The following is an 18764-nucleotide window of genomic DNA, read 5'->3' as shown; positions in this document are numbered from 1 at the left end:
GCTCCAGGAGCACGCCTGATGTGCTCCAACCACAAAGGTGCTTCTGTTCCCAGAGCCATCCAGGAGCAGCGTCAGGCAGGAGTCCTGAAGGGTAACACGGACACCGCGGCCTCGGCACCTCCCAGTTTGCTCTGGGAAGAGTTTACTTGCCCTTGTTGACTCAGCCTCACAAAGATACTACGAGTGCTGCGGCAGCTCAGACAATTAAGAGATAATATACTAGATATACTACATAAAAAATAGGATATAATTAAGATACCAGAGGTTGAAAGGAAGCTGAGAAGTGAAGTACCAGTAGGGAAACAAAGCTTATGGCTGTTATCTCCACAGCATTTTTATACTTGAAGAAAGTATGAGGTATGACATAATTAAACAACCACAACAAACTTCCTCTTCTCTATCACTACTATCAACAGATTCTCAGGGAAAACAGTAAAGCAAAGCTTCCTAACAGCACCTCCATTCACAGAACCGAGCAGGTGCTTGGCAGAGAACAATTAATTAACAAGTGAAATCTCGGTCTCCCTTATTAAATCTCAGAGCTGCTCCCTAACAAAACCCTCCCCTGCAGCAGGTCCCAGACACCAGCCTGTGGCACTGCTCTTCAGTGGCTTTTATCACTGCCTTTTTTTTTTCCCTTGATGGCATTTACCCACCATTTACCTACCAGCTGAGTAATCTGGCTGTGGAACAAAGTTCTGAGGAAACAAGAAGAAATGGGCAACTCTGCAGCACCCTCCACGTGCCCCTGAAAGTCTGGGCATCAGAGGGAAAGGAGCTGCAAACCTGTGGATAAAGGTGGTCACAGCAGAGGTGTGCTTGGTTTAGAAGTACAGATAGATTCTGATTTCTATAGCTGTGTAAGACACTGGTAAGAAATGGAAGCTAATTATAGTGCCACAACAAAACATAGAAGGGAAATGGGGAAGAAAAAAAAAACCCAACCCATATTCCTTGTTAAAGTAATTCTTACCACATGCTCCAGCTGCTTTCATAGCTACGTTTCAGGGTAAGGAGAGACCATTAAATGTCAGTCCACAAAGCAAACTTCATCTTATCTAGACTGCATTTCAGTTTGTCCATCTGTAGTGCCCTGGCTGAAGCAGGAGCTGTGAAAGGCACTCAGAGCTGCAAAATCCAAACCACTGTACTGAGGAGGCACAGCAGCCTGTGCCCTCTCATGATAAACATAACCAAGGACAGAAGTCTGAGAAATACCATGAAAAATCACTCCTGGCATGGGGTATAATTGCTCTACACTGTGCTCTTGTGATCTCCTAGAAAATATAAACAAACAAATAAGAATATTTAAGAGCGGTACTGTCAGTCTCCACAACTAAGTTCATGTCATTTTGGGATTAATACCAAGTACAATTATAAACACAGCAAAAATACTGCATTTCATTTGTCGCTACAGCACGGCCTTCACACTGCATCTGGCTGCAAAGGTGCATGGAGGAGGGAAATATCACAGGGATGTTTATCTACAACCTATTCAATGTATTTTCAGCAGAACAACAAAATTCATCTTAGAGTAACAGGGAGATCACATCTGATCCCCATCTTCTTGACAGCACACTCCCACTGAAATAAAGCATCAACAGTTTTCAAAGAAATTAACTGAATTTGTATTTTTAGAAGCTAAACAGAAAGCCAAAGCCCAGGGACACACATCTGCTTCAATCCTATGGCTTCCAGCCACCAATGTCACTGTGGATCTCGTTGCTCCCTGTGAGCCTCCCGCTGCAGCCCCGTTGCCATCTGCCTGTGGACAGCCAGCTCACCAAAAATAAGTTTTTGTGTCACAGCAGAACAAGCACCTGCCAGGGGCGAGTGGCTGCCACTGCTGCTGCCACTGCTCTGCAGTGCTCTCCCCACGTCCTTACTCACTGACCTTTCCACAACCAGCCCGGCCTCCTTTGTGTTTGTTGCAACAAATACCTCCTTCCTCCATCACGACGCCTGTCTGTGACTCCTTCGGGTTCTTGCACTCGGTTTTCCATGCTTACTTCAAAAAAATGGGTATTTTTATACACAAGAGATAGCATGAAAGGGTTTGTCACACATTCCACTCCCATTTTGGTCCATCTGCTCCCCACTTTGGGGAGCTCCCCACTGCAGACAACCACCTCTCTGTGAGACAAAGGCACAGAACCAAAGAGACAGAGCTCTGACAAAAGAGACAATTAAACCCTCAGCGTGTACAACCCTCCTGCACACGCCTCCAAGTGCTGCTAGAAAGCAGCCAAGGGTTTCACTTCAAAATGAACACTGCAGAAAAATGAAAATCGGACCCTTAGCCAAGGGGAACCAAAGGATCCCTCATTTTCTTCTCCAAATGGCAAATTTGCAGTTTCATCCCCAAATCCTTCAAGCTGCAGAAAGGAGAGCATCTGCCAGCTCACTGAGCCACCTGAGTAACTTTTTCCAGCCTAACTCCGAACTGCAACAACTTGCCATATCAAACTGCCAAATCTACAGTGCTCATTTCTTTCTGTGAATCCAGCTGTCATTTTTCCCAAATGCCTTCGCAGTCCCAACTCTCCCGATGCCAGAAAAACCTTTTCACAGATATACATAATTTTGCAAAACACATATGCTCTTTGTATGGCGCATGAAGTCAATTAACAAGTTTACTTACTGAGTTAAAGGATGACACACAACAGTAAAACAAAAACCTCTCGCAGACAGCAAACACATGAACCTTCTCATCCCTACGAGGTGACTCTCACAAGGAGTGCTGAGTCTTAAAGCCCGTTTTGAGTACCCCAGATATTTCACACTTATCTCTGTGGCACCTTTTATTCTGTAATTACCACGGTGTCTGTGATCACCAGCACGGGGAGTTAAATGTAAAACACGTTCAATTTGCTAGTCAGCAAGCACAGAGCAGGCACTGGGACAACTATTTTCTCTCCTAAAAGAAAAACAAGCACAAATTAAAACCACTAAAAGCACGTACCTTTCAACTGGTCAGCTACCACGCTCTGACCAACGCGCTCAATCACCTTCCCATCCTCCATTTCATAACGATCATCCAAATATTTGGCAGTAGCTTCTGAAATATGGACCTTCCCAGCCACCCCGAGCTGCTCCATCAGATTGGCCAAATTGACATCGTTGGACCACACATCGAACTTGAACCTCCTCATCCCCAAAATGCCACACAGGACCGTCCCAGTGTGAACACCGACTCTCATGTTCACCATTTCTTTCTTCTCCTGGCAGAACTGCTCGATGGCTCTGATCATGCCCAAGCCCATCTCGATGCAGCAGTACGCGTGATCCGGCCGGGGCTCGGGGCAGCCGGCCACGCAGTAGTAACAGTCCCCCAAAGTGCTGATCTTCTCACATTTAGTGTCCTCACACAGACGGTCGAAGCGCCCAAAGAGGTCGTTCAGGAGTCCCACCAGAGCGTGGGCTGATTTGTTGGCGCTCATTTTCGTGAAGCCGACGATATCTGCGAACAAAATGCTCACTTGCTCTATCTGCTGCATTTTAAAAGGACGGAATATTATGGGGGTTTTCTGTATGGAGGGCTTCTTCTTCCTGTTTTTGGGGCTTGAGGTGGAATGACGTTTGATGGAGTTTTCACTTTCATCATCGCCCTGCTTCATTAAGTCATCGGCTATTATTCTTGGCATAACAGAATGAATCATCCTCTCTTTCAGGGCTTTTTCCACTTCCAAGTCTTTTCCATGCATGATGGATTGCCCCACTTTCAGGAACGTGCTTCTCGATCTGACTTCGGACATGATAAATAAATGAATGCCAATGGCATGGATGCAGATGTGCAGGAAGGCTTTACTCAAGAGCTCCCAGTAAACCGCGCCGGCTCCGAGAGGTGTGAAACAGTTCTCGTCGCGGAAGTGATAACCAAATGTCTCGAAGAGGACCGAGTAGGACAGTCCCAGAAACAAGCTTAAATACAGGGGTAAGTGCATCACCGTGTAAAGCAACAAGAGCACTTCGATACACATAGAAAAACTACCCACTTGGGAAAGACATGTGTCTGTGGGATCTGCCGGGGGAGTCCGATTGGACATGTCACCACTTCCTGAGACAGGCTTCAGAGCCTGGAACTGCGGAGCGAGGGTCAGAGCAAACACCAGGAGGGTGAGTATCAGCGAAGTCCAGACATAATGGCGGGCGTAGGTCTTAGTGAAAGTGAACACAAAAAAAGCTACACATACCAGGAGGAAGCACAGAGCCGGCACCATGAAAACAATCTGTTTCTCTCTCATGTGTACGCCGAAGTAGATGCCCCAGAGCAGGCAGGCCACGCCGATGTAGAAGAGGGCATAGCGAAACCTGCGCTGGGTCTGCGGGAAGCATCTCTCCATGCAAGCCTCCTCCAGGTTGTTGGAGTCGAACTTGGGGTTCCACCACTTGGAAGAGGCCCTCTCGAAGAGCTGCGGCAGCTTCTTCGGCCGGCGGAGGCCGGAGCCACCGCCGCCGGCTCCGCCGGCTCGGCGGGTGCCCCCCGACTCCCCCGAGCTGCAGCTGGAGGAGATGCTGTACTTGCAGTGCTTGGAAGAGGAGCAGCCCTGGTGCTGCTTGGGGTTGATTTTCACCGTCACGCTGTTGCTGTCCCCGCTGGAGTCGCAGCTCACCTCGGTGCTGTGGTGATGCAGCAGCTGCTGGTGCGGTGGGGAAGCCATGTTGTCAATTCCTCCTCAAGAGCCCGCGACGGAGTTGGGTCTCAGGGGCTGCCGAAGCCACCGGGCTCCTCGCAGAGTCGCCTCTAGTCTCCCCCGGTCCTCGCCGCGGAGGGGCGGCCGGGCAGCGCCGCGGCGTTCGGCCGCTCGCCGGGCTCCGCACACAGCGCGCCGTGGCAGCCCCGCATAGTCCCCTCGCCGGGGCCGGGGCTGCCGCCGCCCGCCGCTGGCCCCGCTCCCCCGCAGCCCTCCCGAGGCGCGGGGCGGGCGGGCCGCTGGCTCAGCCCCGCGGGGGGGACGCCGGGCCCCCGCCGGGAGGGGACCGCTCCTCCATGTCGGTGCAGCTGCCCCGCCGCTTCCTCCCCTCACGGCCGCCGACGAGGGGCCGCCTCCCGCCCTCAACCGCCCGCCCAGCCGGGACGGCAGCGGCGACCGCTCCCCTGCGCTCCGCCCGCCCGCCCGCCTGTCTGAGGGGAGGAAGGGGAGCACTGGGACGCGCTCAGGCGGCCGCCACCATCTTCCCCGCGGCGCGGGGGGGGGCGCGGGGGGGCTGCGGGAGCGCGCCCCCGCTCGCCAATAGGGCGCGGCGGTGCGGCGGGAGCGCGCGCCCCCCCTTCTCCCCCGACTTCCCGCCCCAGCGCGAGGGGCGCGGGCGGGGAACGGTCCCCTCAGAGAGGGACGGGCGCGATGGTGGTGGGACCGTCCGTGAGGGAGCGGCGGGACAGCGAGGGGTGGCAGGAGGCGCGCGGGCCCCTCAGCGGGGACAGCCCTCAGCGAGGGGCCGGGTGCGGGGTTCCCGGGCTGCCCCCGCCACCGCCCTCCCCTCCGGCTGACACTTGTCGTGCGCAGACAACACGCACTGTACCAAACAATCCAGCCCGAGCCCTGCTGCAAACTCGCCGCGTTATTTTTCTCCTCCGCTTGTTTATGGCTGACGCTATCTCGCCTGCACCGCTCCCTCGGTTTCATTATCTCTGCTCGCAGATGGCCCGTGGCTTTCCCTCCTTCGCGGGGTTTGTGCTCGTGGTACAGCTCCATCTCCCCCTCCCAGCTCTCTGTCCCTCACCCTTGCTCACAGGTGATGCTCCCAAATTGCTCCCACCTCGTCCCTCTCAGCCCCTCATCTCCAGCCCCAGTTCTTCCTGCTGTGGCTTCTGCTTCCCTGAATCCCATTTACGGGTTTCCAGGTGAGCCTTTCCCAGAAAAGCACTTCACTCCAGCAGTCCTGCGTTCTGCAGTGCCTCTTCCCAAACAGTAAGTCCCTTCTCATCTGAAGACCGCGCCATTCCATAAAATAAATCCAAAGGCACCCTGGCTTGTACCAGTAATATTGTGGCCAGCAGGACCAGGGCAGTGCTGCGCGCGGCTGAGGCCCCTCCAGTCCTTGGGATGGTTCTGGGCTCCTCACGACTTGGACTGGAGCGTGTCTGGAGAAGGGAACAGAGCTGGGAAAGGGTCTGGAGCACCAGGAGCAGCTGAGGGAGCTGGGGGTGCTCAGCCTGGAGAAAATGGGACTCAGGGGGGACCTTCTCGCTCTCTGCAACTCCCTGACAGGAGGGGGGAGCTGGGATGGGGGTGTCGGGCTCTGCTCCCAGAGAACAAGGGATGGGATGAGAGGAAACGGCCTCAAGTTATGCCAGGGGAAGTTTAGATTGGATACTGGGGAAATTTCTTTCCAGAAAGGGTTATTAAACATTGGAAGGGCTGCCCAGGGCAGTGGTGGAGTCACCATCCCTGGAAGTGTTAAAAAAACAAGAGGACGTGGCATTTCGTGATATGGCTTAGTGGGCATGGTGGTGTTGGGTCAAAGACTGGACTCGGTGGTCTTGCAGGTCTTTTCCAGCCATAATGGTCTTTTTCAAAAATCATAATAGAAAATCCGTGGCCACACAGTTACTGAAACTGAAACCTGCCTTTTTTCCCCTCTCCTTTGTAAAGATGCTACTTCTCCCCTTAACCATGCCATAACACATGTTTTTACTAATACTATTTTGAGGAAATTTTTATTTCCTGACATGCTCAAATACCAAAATAATCTATAATAAAAATTTCCAATCAGTAGCAGTACTTGTTCTGGTGTTGCTGTGACACAGTTGTCTCTTGAATTCCAGCTAATGGCTCAGCTGATCAATATTTTATAGTGACTGCTGCTTTCCATGCGGCTCTTACATAAACACTGTTGGGAGGAAAGAAATCCCTGAGCTGACAGAGCAGAAAGGCAGGATGGCCTCCTGGGCTTGCCTATTAATTGATAAATTTACTAAAAATTCTGTCCAACCTTTTTATTGATTCATCTTAATTTACTTTAAGTTACATTTTTACTTCATAAAGGATGAGGAATTTATTTAATCTGGAGGATTAAAGAAGTGCTACAACTTCCAAGGATTCAAAGACGCGGTGGAAAAAGTGACCTCATTGGCAAAGACTTTAAGGTGAAACTATGTGTGTTTTTTCACTTTGTTATGTAAATCTGTAAGATTTTTGTGGTTGTAGAAATCGTGCGATTTGAACTTTTGAGATTTAAGAGGTACTGAAATTTCAGCATAGATTTTTATAGGCTTTTTAAAATGATGGTTTTGTCTTATTATTATTGCTTTTGAGTTCAACTGCCAGTCTGGGTCAGCTCCATTTCCCAAACACCCTCTGAAAAAGGTAGGAACTAGGAAGAACTAAAATATGGTGGAGGACAGAAAATAGTTTACACCAGTATTATTTCTAAGCGAGGATGTTGTTGAGAAGAACATCAGGGTCCATTTCCCTCCAGCTGAAGATGTGTGTGTTCCCTCTGGTATCAACAAAGTCATGACTTCACTCAGTTCCTTTGGTCCAGGGTGATTGAGAATACACAGGCAGTAAATAAGTAAAATATTGCTTGCCTGGAGTGTAGTGAAGTTTGAGGCCTGAAACTTGCTTGACTGGGCTTCAGTTTTCACCTGAGATGAGGCTGAGGATGTGGAATGGCTCCTTCATTCCAAATGAGGCTGTTGTGTATGTGCAGCCATAGGTGAGCGCAGGGAGAAGGAGGTTCAGGCGTGTGTCCTGCCCAGAGAGAGCTCAGGTGCACGAGATGCCACTCATACAGAATTCCCTGTGTGCATCTTTTGGACATGGACCAACGTGTGTGCAGGAGGAGGAGGAGGAGGAGGACAGGCAAGAGCAAAGCTCAGTGAGAAGCAAGAGAAGTGTATCTTGTTCCCCCCTGTGCTCAATAAAGCGGGACTTTGTATGTTCTTAGAATAAACAGAATCACATCAAAGATACTGGCTACATCACAAGTTTTCACTGAGTGACCCACATGATCCCAAATTTTGTCTGGCTACTAGTCAGAGGCAGCTTTTGATCTCTGCTAATGAAGTAGTTCCTCTTTCCCCGCTGGTTCGAAGGAGTGAAGTGGGATGGAAGGAGACATCTGACCTGTCAAACCCTGCTCTGGTGAGCTTCACATCGGGATTTTGAGGTTGTTCAGAATCCTTGCTCCCCCAAGGAAGCTCCCATTAGGTTTGTAACTCACAGACTCCCATCCTGGTCCTCCTCTTGATCTTTTGGATGGAACAGATGCCCAACACTTACTGGCCCAGCCATTCCCCAGCTTCCTCTCTCATTATCAAGTTCAATGGAAACACATTGTGTTTCCATCATCGGGGACCAGTTGTCTTGTCTTCATTTTCATTAGCTCTGTTCTGGCTGGGACAGACCTAATGCTGTCTCCTGAAAGACTGAATTTTTAACTTGACTTTGTTTTTATCATGATTTTTTTTCTCTGTTGAACTCAAGAAAAAATACATATAAGCAGCAAACAAGAAATGCCAGTGATGCTTGGATTTACATGAAGCGTGAGTAAGGTTTGTTTTAGAGGGCAAGAAGTGGTTTGAAGTTGTATCCATTATTACCCCCCACCACCTTCTGGTTTGTTTTTATCCAGGAGGAGTTTAACCCCACACTATTAGATAATACAGGCAGTATTATATTCCCCTCTAAGGCAGTGCCTCAGGGGATAATGTCTGTAGCATCCTTCAAGGAAGATGCTTCCTTTGGATCACTTTCTTAGCAACCACGCTGAGCACATCCTGGTAGTGCTGGGAGCCTCCACACAGTCTGGCTTTTGAGTCTTGGGTTCCTTCTGGCCTGGGTTGTGCTGGTCTCCTGTGGAGAATTCTGACCACCCTTCCAAAGTACTCTGTGACTGGTTTCCTTTCTCAGGGACCGGGTTAGAGGAGATACTTTACAGAGCAGTAGCTGGGCAAATACAAATCCTACTTGCAGAGTTCTCTTAGCTTCATGCCACTGATATACATATTTAGTCTAGAGAACTGAGTTCACTTCTCCTCTCGGAGGCACAGCTTTGTCAGCTCTAATGATGAGCTCTTGTTTGACGTTCATAATATTGTGCTTCGCCGCTTATCTGATGGAGCCACACGGAGTTATTTAGGGGGTTCTGAAATGTGACAACCCACATGATGCTTTTTTAGACTTCACAAACCGCCTTCACGAGGCAGAAGAATATGACATGGGAACTGCTGGCTGGAACAACGGCGTGTCTTGATGCCGGCGTGGTTGGTGGAGCTGGGGAGGAGGAATACTATTAAGAAGTTTGCAGCTTTCATTGTGTGCTGTCAAAGGAAAACTTGCAGCCTGAAAGAACAGGCGTCATGGACTATTGATCCTATCTGGAAACAGCATAAATATTGGAGGCAAATATGTTAAAATCTGTTTTGACCATCACACAGATTCAAGGGAGACAGCTCGGATGCCCCGTTCCCTCCTTTCTTACCTTAATAAATGGCAACATCTCACTTTCTTACAAACTTCTCTGTCTTCATCCTTGTGGACACGTGCAGCATTCATTGCAAGCTTTGTTTTGAGTCCTGGTAACCTCTAGGTGAAAGAACTCATTAAAAAAAACAAAACCCACCAGATTTTCTGACTTCTGTTCACAGATTAACAGGCAAACATTAGAAAATATTGTGAAACGTTGTTCCTGCTCCGTGCTTTTTAAGATTGTTCAAGTATCACAGTGCTTATCTCATTTTTCCATAGCAGAAGAGCACAAGGACATCTTTTCCATACGAAGCCACGGAAGCTGAGTAAGTGGGTGGTGCGTTCTTCTCACTTCCTCACAGCGGCCAGGTTGGTTTTGTGTCGTGTGCTTTCATCCTTCTGAAATTGCTGTTCAACTTATTCATGTTACTGAGACAATTTTGTATACCAGATGCACAGATAAAATAAGTGAGTAAGCAGTAGAAGACCTTTTTATGTGAATTGGATCTTTTTATGTGACTCAAGAGGGAGGATAAATCCTGGTCTGGCTGAGTGGGAATCTCTGGCTCCTGTGGGACCAGGATTTTACTTGCAGGCTTTATGGTTGTTTCATTGGAGAGGTCTTTATGCTGAAAGCAATGCAGAATATTCTGCTTGTTTGGCAAAATGTCTGCCACCAGGAGGTGGCTTCACTCAAATATACATTTCTGTAAGACGAAGACAAACTTAAAATTTATTGTTCATCCTGTTCATAACCAGAAGTTCTCCTGGCTTGCCAAGCTGCTGAATCAGCTTGGGTACCTCACCCTTGAGTCAGCACAGCCCAAAATAGAAAGTTGCTCCATTTCCGAAGAGAGGAAGTCCCACTGTTGCCTGCAAATACAGCCTCATCTAACGGGCTTTTATAGCTGTGAACACTCAATGGAGGGACTTGTGTGACACTCTGCTTCTTTAAAAAAAGAAAGGGAAATAAGAAGGCATTTTCTGACTCAAAACAGGAGTGTTCGTGTTGCTGTGAGTGGGACTGTGTGGGTGTGGAAGTACAGAGGAGTAAAGAGCAGGAGAAGGGCTGTACAAGTGGCAGTCGCTCGTGTCCCCTCAAGTCAGCATCAAGCTCCTGCTCCAGCTACTTGCAGCTTCTCAGGACATTCAAATTAGGGAGACAAGGGACAGGCTACAACCAAGCTGAAGCCAAGTCTTAAGTCATTAAGAAATGAGGGCAAGAAGACAGGGTAGAAGCTCTAAAACACTGACTAGAGATCAGCTACAGTGGTGCTCATCCAGCATTCCCAAGGTAGAGTTGAGTCACTCCCGCTGCCATGCTGTAACTCCACTTTATAGCCCAGCATAAAATAGCAAAAAAACAGTGAAAATGACCAAGAGCTGCAGTCAAATAGTGGGAAATGACACTTAAAGTCGTCGGGAAGACTTCATGGAAGGGAGTGAAAAGGCAATATAAAAGTAGTCCTTATGTGATTAAATTAGGGAGGAGTTTCTGTGTCTCCAGGTCAGGCCATTCACATTTGCCCTTCTCAAGCCGGGCAGCTTTTCCTCTTGCACGTGTAGCATCCATAATTTTTGGTGCTCTGCAGAAGGACACCCGTTCAAAATGAAGCTTCAGGGGTCTGTCAAGCAGCACTTGCTTGTGCCCCCTTCCCATGAGTGCTCCTCGTTTTCCCTTTGGGCAGACAAAACCCAGTAACCTCTCTCAAACCCTGTGCAGGTGGGATATGCAACCATTACTGAGGGAAACAAACCTTTATCTCAGGCAAAGTCCTGTTGTATTTTACTTTCTCTGGAAGCTTTCCCTCTATCTCCTCTGAAAGAAGGGCTGGATGCCCATGTGCTGTTCCCCTGTGCCTTGATGCTCCTCCACCTGTATAACATCACACCTTACAGGATCTTGCAAAATAAGGTTTATGAAGCCAAGGAGGAGCAGAAAATAAAACCTTTTCATTCTCACAGCTCACTTATTTAGCCAACTTGTCTTCATAGCAGTTTGTGTGGGAAGACCCTGATGGAAAGGGGAGCTTTTACAGGAGCAGCAAAAGTAATTTGTATTATTACAATTTAAAAAGTAAATTATTCTAAACTAAGTCTAAAGTATTCATATAACCTTGCAGGCAGGATTCCTCCTAGGGTGACCCTCGGTACAGGAATTTCCTGCAGAATTATGAAGGAAACTGTAGAGATTTGAAAAAAAAAAAGTTGTTTCTGCAATAGGTGTGAATGTTGCAACACGCAATTTTACCATTTTCTGATTTTTGCAATAGCGCAGTTGCAAATTGCAACACATTTTATATTTAGTGTTTTGGGTTATTCAGCTGAAAAGTGGCAGAAATGAGGATTTTCAGGCACAATTCCAGGGTTCTGCAGTCACCTCGTGCACACACCACGGGTTTGGGGGAAAGACCTGCTGCAAACCCACAGAAAACCCCCGCCAAGGAATTGCAAGGAATTACACAGGGTAAAACTTCTTGAAACATCTGCTATGTGTGCACCAAGCACTTTTTAAATTTAGGTTTCTAGGAAGAAGAGGGAGTTGCTGTGGCATTTTTGCGACTTGATCCCTCGTCTCGGTTGATCCGCAATGGAAAGGTGACCCCGAGCCCGGCCGAGCTGGGAATGGATCTGGTGAGAGCCATCGCTGTCTGAGCCAAGCAGAGTGTTCCCAAATGCATCCCTGAATAGACTCACTTGCTCTTTTCCTGGCTCTATTTTAACCACAGATCTGTCATTCTGCCCTGTGGGTGCCAGAATTAAAAAAACCCCAATAACAGAACTCAGTAATACTGGATTTTTGGTGCCTTTATTTCTCCCTCCCCCCCCCCCCCAAAAAAAAGGTAGAGGAGAGCATTTTTCTCACCTATACCTGGGATTTCATTTCTTTGGCTGCAACTCTGGTTCTGTCCAGGAAGATAGATGACTTCCAGTACTCCAATCAGAGCAGATATATCCAAAAAATTCAGCAGTGATGTGACAGGTATGAAGTGGAAGGCATTGAGAAGCTATTGTGTCAATTTTTAGTTTGTATTTAAGAAAATTTTTTACACGCTTTTGTTCTTAAGCTTGGAAAAAGCTCACTTCTCCTGTCTGCCAACACTGGAACCAGTCCTTATTTCAATTTGTTGCTGTGGTGGTAGGCTTGAGATGTTGATGAAACAAGAAAAAGTCATACAGGGTAATTTGTAGAATCAAAGAATCATGGAATGGCTTGAGTTGGAAGGGATCATAAAGATCATCTGGTTCTAACCCCCTGCCATGGGCAGGGACACCCTCCCCTAGACCAGATTTAGTGTGAGAGCAAACACCTTCCCAAAAATCATGTTTAAAACTGAGGGTGAATGCATGTTTCTGCCACGTGCCTAGTTCTGTTTTCAGGGGGAAAAAAATTGGTAAGAAAATGTTACTGAGAACATTAAAACCTAACACTTTGGCTGTGGTGGTGATCACATCTCCCAGGCATTTTTACCTATGGTGCTGCCCTGACAACTGCAGTGTATTGTGGAAATAAAGGGTGAACTCGCTCAGGTCTGGGTCCTGCTGGTTGTGGATGAGGCAGATACATTAAATACCTTTTGACAGAGGTAGGAGGGAATGGCTGCTTCCACAGGGAAGGGGGAATAACAGCTCTGGGAACTGAAAACGCAGCCAGTGTTTGGTGAAAAGGGCACACAGAACACAGTGAAAGGTCGCGAAGGGAGAAACGCCACAGTCCAGCATTTACTGGCTAAATGTAACCAGGCCTTAGGAATGGGGCCCTAATCCTTTTATAAACCAGGAATCTCCTTGAATTGGGTTAAGGGGAGTCACTGTTGATAGGCAAAAATCAAATAACCCTCGTGCTTCGTGGCACATGTTAAACTCTTAATGACACAGGCAGGAAAAATCCCATGACAGGCTTTTCTGCAGTTTCCCACCAAAAGTTCCCTCCAGCTTCCAGAGGCTCTGCGTGGTTTGTCCCTGCGAGAACTGCTCAGAGATTGTTGTGGTGGAGTCAGAGAGATGAGTTATTTACCAAAGGATATCTCAAAGGGGAATTTGATGCAGGCCATGCTACTGTGTGTGACCCCATCTTGTCACCTCACACCTGAAACTGTTCCACGTCTTGTCTGTTAATTTGGGAATTCCCAGAACACTTGGAAAACAAAACCAGGAGCTGAAATTTCTTCAGTATGAACAAACAAACAAACAAGCAGATTGTGTTTCTTATGCATCCAGTCAAAACATCTCAGTTATTAATGTTAAATTCCTGTGTGCCTGAAGAACCTGCTCCTAAATAAGCTACAAAGCTGAAAAATTAAAGTAAAATATGCCACCATCTTCAGCTGAAGGATGTTCCACACTCCTGTGAGTCCCTGCCATGATTTTGGGAGACGGAGACGTGTGTTCAGAGAAAGAGAAAAGGCCCCAGCCATGCACCAGGGAAGTGAGGGCTGAGAAGCAGATTTATTGTGCTAAGTGGCTTTTTCCTGTCTTCTCCTTTCTCCTCTTTTACCATCCTTGTTTCACTTCCTTCCTCAGCTTTGGCCTGTGGACAACCAGGGAAAATATTCCCTTCCCCTTTACACGGTTGTAACACATATTAAATCTTGTTCTATTACAGCCCAAACAACGATTGCCATGTTTGCTTTTTTTATGTGGACCAGTTAAGCCCTTAATGAAGGATTTGTTCTTAATCTGGGTCTCTCGATTCCTTTTCTCATTGTGTTCAGTTCACAGTCAAGGCCTGTGGACTCCTTTAGAGACACTTGGAGTGGAGGTGTGTTGATTTTTAACCAGATCTTTCCTCCTGCCCTGTCTTACCCACCAGAGCAGGAGGTGCTGAGTCCATCACTTTGCTGCAACCTCAAACTCCTTTTTCCAAGCCAGAAATGTGGGCAGGGCTCTTGGAGAGATTGTTATGTTCCTGACTTCCTCCTGACTGCAAACCAGCCCAGAACTCCCCTCTTCCCTTAGACAAGAACTGACCACGGAAATTTCAGCGACACGGAATTACAGCCTTGATTTTGCCCAGAAAGGCAACACACGGCAGTGAGAGCTTAGTGGGAGGACGTTTCTCTCCTCAACAGGACAAAGCTTCAGGTGGTCACTGCCTGGAGCCCACCACCTCTGCCCACTCTGCATCCTAGAAGAGGTTGAAGAGGTCGAGTTTTTGGCCCAAAGTCTTATTTCAATTTTATTTTAGGCTGAGAAATGAACACACAGGAATGCAGGATGCTCCCAGTGCCTTTTGTTGCTGACAGCAGGGATGTTCTGGGCTGCCCCATCCACCTCCTGCATGTCAAGGCAAAGGTGTGGCAAACAATGTGTGCTGAAAAAGCTCCCTTTTTTAAAACCTGAAATATTAAAGAAAATGCAAGCAGGGCTGAAGAAACCTCTTAGTAAGCTGAAAATGTTGTATTTACTGTTTCTGCAGCATAGGGAGAGCTCAAAGCTTCATTTAGCAAAAGCAGCCAAATCTACTGGACTGTGGGGTTGGAGGACTTTTATGTCCAGCAAGTAATAACTGTCTTTAATTAGCTTTATTTACACAATAGATGTCGATGTTGAGTTCTCTCAATGAAAAGGGCAGAATGTCCCTAGTGGGAAATGGGATTTTTGAAGCCTGACAACTCAAAACCAGTGGGAAGGTTTGTGCTCAGACTGCCTGGGGAGAAAAATCACCTTTGGCTCAACAAAACAGGAAGGATTTCAAGCCCACAGCAGAACTTTTTCAATAAACTAATGAAAATGGAGGATTATAGTTTAAACTGTTTTGCAATCACTGGCCTCAATCCTGCAGACACTTTTCACATGTGCCTTACTTTATATCCATGGTTGGCTTGCTGACCCTCATGGGATTATTCACACCTGGAGATAAAAGTGAAGGCCAGAGTGTTTATAGAACAGAGTCCAAACTGTAGCATTTTTATCAGAAAAAAACCATCATGTCAAGATCTCCTTAATTGGTTCATTGGGATCCTTTATGTTTGAAGAAAAAAAAAGGTGAGAAATTCAGGAATTAAGATTCCTGAGGCAGTCTCAGATCCGCTCCCTTGTGTGAATAGGACCTTTTGTTGTGCTGGATCACAGCACTGGGCCACGAAACTTTTTCAGCAGCTACTAAAAAAACCCACCACCTTTATATAATTTGAATCTACTGCTCACCTGAAGACACTGCCTGCATTTCTTTCTGCTCTCTGATGTATGTCAAAGCTAAAAGTATGTTTGGCCACTCGCTGAGACTGAAAGGTATCCCCTCATCAATAGGAAGCAACTAATTGAAAAAAAAAATTGTTTTATAAGTTTTTTAAAATTTTTAAAACTATTTTTTCTTGTATATCAGGGGTGCATATTGAACCTGTCATGAAACTACTTGTTGAAACCTCTGAAACAAGAGTAAACCTCCCCTTCAAACTCTTTCCACCATTTCTCAGGCTGTTCTTGCGCAGGAGCCAAACTGCCCTTGTGCTGACTCACATCTTGGCGTTTTCTGTTTATATACGTGACGACGACGTTTGCAAGCAAAAGGGGAAACCCCCCCGTGTCCCTGTGGTCCTGGCGAAACCTTTCCCTCCTCGGCAGAGCCCGGGGCCGTGGCCAGAGCCGCGGTGTGGGCACTGTTGTCATCGCTCTTTGCCGCCCAGCGCGGGGCATTCCTGCAATCCTCACATTCCATCCCGCTGCTCGGCCATCCCCACCTGCCCTGTCCTCAGCTGGCCGGGCTCTGTGGCTGCCAGAGCCCCAGATCTACCCCAGATTTAGGCAGGCCTAGTGCCCCCCCCATCCCTCCTGACCCTCTGTGATTCTACACACATTCTTCACAGCTCTGGGCACCTTTCACATGATCCCACCAGGTCCAAAATTTTCAGTGTATTATTCCTGGCACCAGTATTGTCCTTGACACAGGGTTTATTTTTCCTTGCTGCCCATTTGTATCTCCAGCTCCCTCGCCCTGAGTCTTACTTGGGATTTTTTGCCTTTCCCCAGGCAATGTCTGGGCTTTAAGGCCTTTCTGAGTAAGGAACAGCAGCACAGGACACGCCATGACCTGATATACCTGGCTTTTCATTGTTGTCACTCCCACCTGCCTCTCTTGGCATTACCTAAATTTCAGCCACAGCTTCTGGTCACTTTGCAATTCCATCAGTCTTGTGGGAGAGGCAGAAGAGGGTCTCCCTTCAGCTCCCCCCACCACAGCTCCTCTTGGTGTCCTCTGGCTTGGGCTGACCCGTCTCAGCTGCTGAAAATCCCATCCAGACCCACTGCAAGGTGGAAATAGTTTGTTATTGGGGCAATGGCACCCCTTCATCACACAGAAAGCACCGAGCGTTTGGATTTCTGCCCATGGAAAGGAGCAAAAGCAGCATTGGGTCCAACTAGGTGAGCAGGTACCCAGTGCACAGCCTGGATTTTGGCCACGGCTGAGGCTGCAGCTGCAGCTGACATGAACTTTCCATCAGTGGCAATGGGTCAGAGGCAGCTGAGGCTCCTTTCCTCCCTGCTCTGGCCCTCACTGTTGGGAGCTGTGGGCAGGATTAAGGAGAAAAAGCAACATATGGGTCATGGGAAGAGGGAAAACAGAAGCGGCTCGGCCAGCCGAAGAGGAAACGGGGGACACAGATGTCCATGGAAAGCTGAAGCCACTTACAGAGGATGCGTTTACTTGTATTTCCTTCCACTAGAGCTTAATTGCAGTGTTTTTAGTGACAGGTAGGACAGGAGCTGGGCTTCTGCCTAAGCACTTCTGCGTCCTGCATAAAAGTGCTGAATTTAATATTAACAACAATTAATCACAGCTACTGGGAAGGAGCCGGCAGCGTTCCCTGCCCCGGGAGCACTCGGTTCTCATGTTCAGCCCATTAACTCCCATCTCCAGGCCAGTGGCACTGGAGAGTTGCAAAGAAGCAAAGGGCTTCCCTGTGCTGCTGAATTTCGATCCAGAGCTGAAGTGGTGGTGGCACTGGCACTCACTTCCCATTGCCTCTGGCAGCCTTTGCTGGGAATATGGGTGGGTTTGGACACCCCATGTTGCTCCCAGGTGTAGGAAACGGCCACTGACCACCAGCTCACTCACCCACATGCCATTTTCCCTCCCTCTGCCCCAAAAGGCTGCTGGGATGATTCCAGGTCACAGCAGGCCGGCTGGGTTAGGGTGGATGGCAGGATTGCAGGGATACTGGTGGATTTCTCCTGTTATTGGTACCACAACTCCCTCTCTCATTAGCAGCACTGATTGCTCATTACGTGTTTTCCATAGGTACAGGAGTGTTTTGGAACAGCTCGTTTTTGCATCCTGTAATTAAATGACCACTAATGAGTGTGTTAGAGAAGGAGCAGCTGAATGCACTAACCCATGTGGGAATGCTGGATATCCATATAACAACTGCAGGAATTCACTGGCTGCCCCAGCTCCTGGCTGGTGACAGCAGCATGTCAGCACCCTGCCATCCCTCTGGCCTCTTGTCCACTTTGAGGGACACTCCAGGCCCTGGCTCACCAGCCCTCCATCCCCCCATTTTGCAGGGATGACATATTCTGGACACTCCATGGGTTAAAAATCCCCTTCCTGGGGTGAAAATCCCCTTCCCAGGGCTCTGGGCTGCCCTGGCTCCTCTCCTCTTGCCCTGAATGTCACCCAGGTGTACTAAAGCGAATGGTGACCCCTTGGGGCCAATGTCCAGGCTTTACCCATCTCCTTCAAGCAGGCAATCCTTTGGGACATCCCTGTTCCCCAGCCCAAGGCTCTTCCCAAGGCAGGCAGCCCCAGAAGTGGGCTCGCTCCCCATCCCTCACCCTGTCTCCTCTGGGAAGCGCTGATGTCACATGCAAACCCCAATTTTGGGTGTGCAAATCCTCCTCCAGTGGAGATGTGTGGGTGTGGCACTTGGGGACACGGTTTAGTGGTGGCTTTGGGAGTGCTGGGAGAACTGTTGGACTTGATGATCTTAGAGAGCTTTTCCAACAGTAATGATTCCACATTTCTGTGGGTATCACGGAGGAGGGCAGGGGGTCCAAAGCCCCTGCATGTTCTTCAAGACACAGCTTTTACTGATTTACCTCCCTGATTTTACCTCCCTGGTTCAGTGTCCTGCACATACACATCTTGGGGAAAATGTGTTGATTTTGGGGCTCTCTGCAGACCCAAAGTGGCTGCAGTGCTCTGGTTTGAGGTGGGACATGTCCTGAAGGCACACTCTGCACATCCACGCTCAGTGTTGCAACTCTTCTGACTCTGAGCAGGGAAGTGGTGGTGGAACTGAGCCCAGCCTCTGTCTTGGGAGGGATGCTGGAGGGCTGGGGTCAGGGCGAGCCAGGGAGTTCTCGGTGCTGCACAAAGCTCCAAAGTCCCAAAAAGGAGGGACT

At 48.4% G+C, this 18764-nt stretch overlaps 1 protein-coding gene and 1 long non-coding RNA gene across 5 annotated transcripts in view; one reads left to right on the top strand and one right to left on the bottom strand.

The window, feature by feature from the left end:
• The window catches only part of ADCY9 (adenylate cyclase 9), a 97529-nt gene extending 92381 nt beyond the window's left edge, over positions 1-5148 (bottom strand). For all 4 annotated transcript variants that reach the window (XR_005566549.1, XR_005566548.1, XM_027750867.2 and 1 more), the window contains exon 1: positions 2963-5148. Coding sequence is in view for 2 of the 4 variants with exons in the window: in XM_027750867.2 (XP_027606668.1) it covers positions 2963-4661 (1699 nt within the window). In the remaining 2 variants the exon portion in view is untranslated. The remainder of the gene's footprint in view (positions 1-2962) is intronic.
• Positions 5149-5308: 160 nt separating this feature from the next.
• On the top strand, positions 5309-12206 carry LOC113994076. The gene is made up of 3 exons (XR_005566555.1): positions 5309-5912; positions 6990-7090; positions 11938-12206. It is a non-coding gene; the product is annotated as an uncharacterized LOC113994076 (long non-coding RNA).
• Positions 12207-18764: the final 6558 nt, after the last annotated feature.

The sequence above is a fragment of the Pipra filicauda genome, unplaced genomic scaffold (assembly GCF_003945595.2).
Source record: "Pipra filicauda isolate LSUMZ 115617 unplaced genomic scaffold, ASM394559v2 scaffold73_size2923735_pilon, whole genome shotgun sequence".
Classification (NCBI taxonomy): Eukaryota; Metazoa; Chordata; class Aves; order Passeriformes; family Pipridae; genus Pipra; species Pipra filicauda.
This window is presented reverse-complemented; position numbering and strand designations above follow the sequence as displayed.